This window comes from Gracilinanus agilis, chromosome 4, assembly GCF_016433145.1.
Source record: "Gracilinanus agilis isolate LMUSP501 chromosome 4, AgileGrace, whole genome shotgun sequence".
In the NCBI taxonomy this organism is placed as follows: Eukaryota; Metazoa; Chordata; class Mammalia; order Didelphimorphia; family Didelphidae; genus Gracilinanus; species Gracilinanus agilis.
Genome location: NC_058133.1, coordinates 245446744 through 245451254, shown reverse-complemented (window position 1 = coordinate 245451254; position 4511 = coordinate 245446744). Strand labels below are relative to the sequence as shown.

General features: G+C 43.9%; 1 protein-coding gene across 1 annotated transcript; it reads left to right on the top strand.

Annotated features, from left to right (window-relative positions):
- Window positions 1–1382: 1382 nt before the first annotated feature.
- On the top strand, window positions 1383–4164 carry ZNF672 (zinc finger protein 672). Its single transcript, XM_044675197.1, has one exon. It carries the CDS (start codon window positions 1383–1385, stop codon window positions 2991–2993), a length of 1611 nt encoding a protein of 536 aa, XP_044531132.1. The 3' UTR covers window positions 2994–4164.
- Window positions 4165–4511: the final 347 nt, after the last annotated feature.

The window sequence follows — 4511 nt, the reverse complement described above, 5'->3', positions numbered from 1 at the left end:
GAAAGAGGTGGTGGTGGTGGGGGGGGAGTAAAGTACGGTCTTTAAGATCCTATCTCTAAAATTCAATGATTCTTTGAATTAAGTGTATAATTTTGGATTAGGATGCAAACAAAGTATTATGGGGAATCAGCCTAGTAGTAGCATGCCAAGAGGTGAGGAGAATTAGCCATTTTAAAATTTTTTCATAAATCCACTCACAGAAGAATTAGAAGTGACTATAAATAATGTTGTACATGAAACTGTCTAAGAAAAATTTTCAGAATTTTTTTGCTTTAGAGTAAATGTCTTAATATAAAATGACCTGAAGTTAAGCTTCAATCAATAATCTACATCTGAATTTAAAATAAATGTTATTTTGAATTATTGCAATAAAACTCCACAGAAGCCTTATTAAGATAACCTCATTCTGGTGGACTCTCAAAGGAATGATAGAGATGTGAATTCTGGCAGGCTGTGCCAACATGGAACGGCTTCAGTCTTAGCCTTGGCCTAACCTAACTAAATTAGAGAGGCTTATCATCAAGTTAGCTGCAGGGTGATAAAGGATCTCCTAAATTATAAACAGATTTTAAAATTTTTCTACTGTCAATAATAACAACTGCCATTGATAGAGAGCTTTAATGCTAATATAAAACATGTGATCTCATTTCAGCTGCACAGGACGTCATTCACATTTAATAAATTTTTTTTTAAAACAGGCTTAAGGGTTAAAAGATTGGCTACACTTTCGTAACTAGTATGTACAGGTCTGCCATTTTTACTTTATATTGCTTATAGTCAATAAGAATATATTTACCATGCTGGGTTGTTTAAGATTGCTAATTCCACTTTTAACCCATGTCCCTTAGCACATATGTATTACTTTGCACCATTGAGCTAGATTCTCTCATTCTTCTCCAGGGCACAACAGTTCACCCCCTTACAGGGAAGAAAATCCATAAAAGAACAACCAAGGCAACTAACAATGATAGGAAGAAAGTAAAGATTTCAAGCAGAAGAGTTTACCAAATCAGGAACCTCCTCAGGCAAGTGGACAATTACCTTTCAGCTAAGAAGAAAGGAGAATACTATCCCTGTCCACAGTCACTCCAGAAAGCAAGGAAAACTTACCTCTGTCTCCACCTTATCACCATTTCTGCTTTTAGGTAGCCACAGTATAAGGAAAAAGCTTACTCAACACATTCAAGTTCCTCAGGTTCCACCACCACCATCAGAAAGTTCAGTGTGGGACAAAGAAAACTACCAATAAACACACCCTTCAGTGCAGAGGAGAATATCCCACATATACTTCCTTTAACTGGTTCAACCCCCTTTCCTCAGAATCCAGAGTTATAGAAATAATTTGTTTTGTTTTCTGGTATTCCATCCATCCCTTTCCAGCTATGTATGGAGCAGGGAAGCCCTACAAATGCATTGAGTGTAACAAGAGTTTCCGATACAGTTCAGTGCTGCACCTCCACCAGCGTACACATGCTGGGGATTGCTGCTACCGATGTCTAGAGTGTGGTGAGGGTTTTGCACAGAATTCAGAGCTTAGGGCCCATCAGCGCACACATGCTGGTGAGACCCTTTACATCTGCAATGAGTGTGGCAAGAGCTTCCACCAGAGTGCCTATCTAGATTTGCACCAGAGCACCCATACTCGAGGCAGGCCCTGCAAATGCCATGTCTGTGGGAAACACTTTCGCTATCACTCTGTCCTCTACTGCCACCAGCGACATCATCCTCGAGAAATGCCCTACCAATGCCCTGTCTGTGGAAAAAGTTTCCGCCAGAGTGCCTATGTCTTCCACTATGAAAGGACCCATAGTGGTTCTACTGCTCTCACTACAGGTGTGCTCCCTTCAGAACCAAAACCCAGTGGAGATAGGTTTATTGTTCATACAGGACCTATCCTGCCTGCCCCATTGCACCCTGAGGAAAAACCCTATCAGTGTGTTGAGTGCCATCGGGACTTCCGAAGTAGCTCAGGGCTGCTGAAACATCGTCGTGTACATGAGGCTGGTAAGCCCTTCAAGTGCAGCCAATGTGAAAGGAGGTTTGATAGTGGGGAACAGCTCTCTGCACACCAGAAGCGAAGCCACAGTCATAGACATGGTGGGGCCAAGCTGGAGGGAGCCCACAAGTGCCTCGTGTGTGGGGAAGTCTTTAGACAGGCTTCAGAGCTTCAGGCCCATCAGGGTTCACATGGGATGACCCGAATCCACCGGTGCAATGTGTGTGGAAAGAGCTTTAGTAAAAGCTCAACCCTGACACGACACCAGCAGACACACACAGGGGAGAAGCCATTCAAGTGCCCCGAGTGTGGGAAGTGCTTCACAGAGAGTGCCACCCTGGTACGACATCACCGAATTCATACAGGGGAGAAGCCTTATGCCTGCCCAGACTGTGGGCGGAAGTTCAGTGAGAGTTCCACACTAATGAGGCACCGGAGAAGCCATAAGGGGGAGAAGCCACACCAATGCACCACATGTGGCAAGAGCTTTGGGCAGCGGTCAGACCTGATTGTTCATCAAAGGATTCACACTGGGGAAAAGCCCTTTCCCTGTCCAGAGTGTGGCCGACGATTTAGTGACCGCTCAGACCTCACAAAGCACAAGCGTACCCACACAGGTGAAAAGCCATACCGGTGTGAAGAATGTGGCAAGTTCTTTACGTGTGTTTCCAACTTAAATGTTCATAAGAGGAACCATGCAGGTGATAAGCCCCACAAGTGCCCTGAGTGTGGCAAATGTTTCAGTGTGGGCTCCAAACTGACCCTGCACCGAAAGACCCACCAAGGTGAACGCCCTTCAGAGTGTGCTGAGTGTGGGAAGTGCTTTAGCCACAGCCGATCCCTATCACAGCACCAGAGGGCCCATGCTCGTGCCAGGGCAGCTGCAGGAGCCACTGCAGGTGGGCTAGTTGGGGTGGCACCTACCCTGATCTTTTCGGTAGACCCTGGCCAAGAGAAGTCAGGCCTGATGGTGACAGGAGTAGGAGAGAGGTACTAAACCACATAGATATAAAACACTAATGATCACTTTTTCTTTAACCTTCCAAAAGGAAGTCTGGGGGACTGGGGGAAAGTTTTTACTAATGGGAAAAGATAGTAGTGGGGCTCTGAACTTTTATCTTCTGTCCTTCCTATGTATATCTTCTTTCACCACATTCTTAGTCTCTTTCCTCATTTGCTGTTAGTTTTTTTTAGTTTTCTGTATTCCAGTGTTTTATTTGTCACCTTTCTTTTTCTGAGTATGTACTTTGCCTCTTCCAGTCTTTACACTTCCTTATATTCCCATCTGTATCATCTCTGTAGTAGCAGTGAATATAGTGGAAGTCATGTTGAACTAACCTGCTCTGTCTGGATGGAAGAGAGATCCCAGACGTGTTAAAAAAGGCCAGTGTTTTTTGTCTTGGTTTGTTCCCTATTTGTCTATGCCTTATCTCCTTCCTTTGTCTGCATCTTTCACCTTTGTTTCTTTTCCCACCTCAGTATTCTTATGTCTCTATTTTTCCTTCCTACCTCATTTTTCTTGTTTTCTGTCCTTTCTTACTCCTCTTTTAGATGTCTCATTTTTGCTGTCTTTTTCTCTATTTCCATGTATGCATGTCTATTGCTCCCTTTATTTCTGTGGGGTTAACAGAAAGAGAAAATTGAGAGTGAATGAAGTATGGGTAGAATAATAGGGATAAGAAGGGTAGGTGTGAAAATATAAAAAAATCTGGAAAGGGGCTCCAAAATTGTACAAACCAATGCATGTCAGAGATAGCTTTATACCAGTGAGATTGAAGGTAAGGGACAGAGGGTATACATGCGGTTTCTTACAAACAATCCACTGAGCCATCCCCATCAAAAATCCTGGGCCAGTCAAAATAATATATGTTGGTAGACTTAACTAACTCCTGTGCTCCCAGATTGTGAAAGCTGGGGTTCTTCATATATTGAGAAGGAAGGTGGATAATTGCCCTAAGCCAAAAGGTTATATTTCAATTATTTGACTCCCCAATGGAGCATGAAAGTAATTTGCAAAGCTAATTTGGAGTGACCCTGCAGCCTCAGTCTTTATCCTTGAGACTGAAGAAGATGGAAGGAGAATGGAGAAAACCAGAAGAAACCCCTAGATATCTATCCCTTTCTCCCTGTAATTGGTCATTAGAATAAATTTTTTTTAATTTTGGTTCCTGATTGCCTCCAGCCTTGTTTGTTGAACTTAAAGGCATGTCCACACTTCAGTGGTTAAAGGACTTTCCTATTCCCATCCCATCCTCCCTTACATCAGACTTTCTTTCCCATAGCCTAGACTAGTGATGACAAACCTTTTAGAGGTGGAGTGCTGGGCCGCACCTCAACCCTCCCAGACCAGTGCTGTGCCCCACTTCATCCCCTGACCCCCCCCCACCCCAAACCCAGACAGAAGAGAGAAGTGCTCCCATTGGGCTACTGGGCAGAGGGTTGGGTGAAGTGAGGTAGGTCTTCAGGTGCATGGAGAGGGATTGGGGAACAGCTCTACCCTGAGTCCCTCTGCCTT

Coding starts and splice junctions, on each gene's coding strand:
- ZNF672 (XM_044675197.1), top strand. CDS start 1,383: ATGTATGGAGCAGGGAAGCCCTACAAATGCATTGAGTGTAACAAGAGT.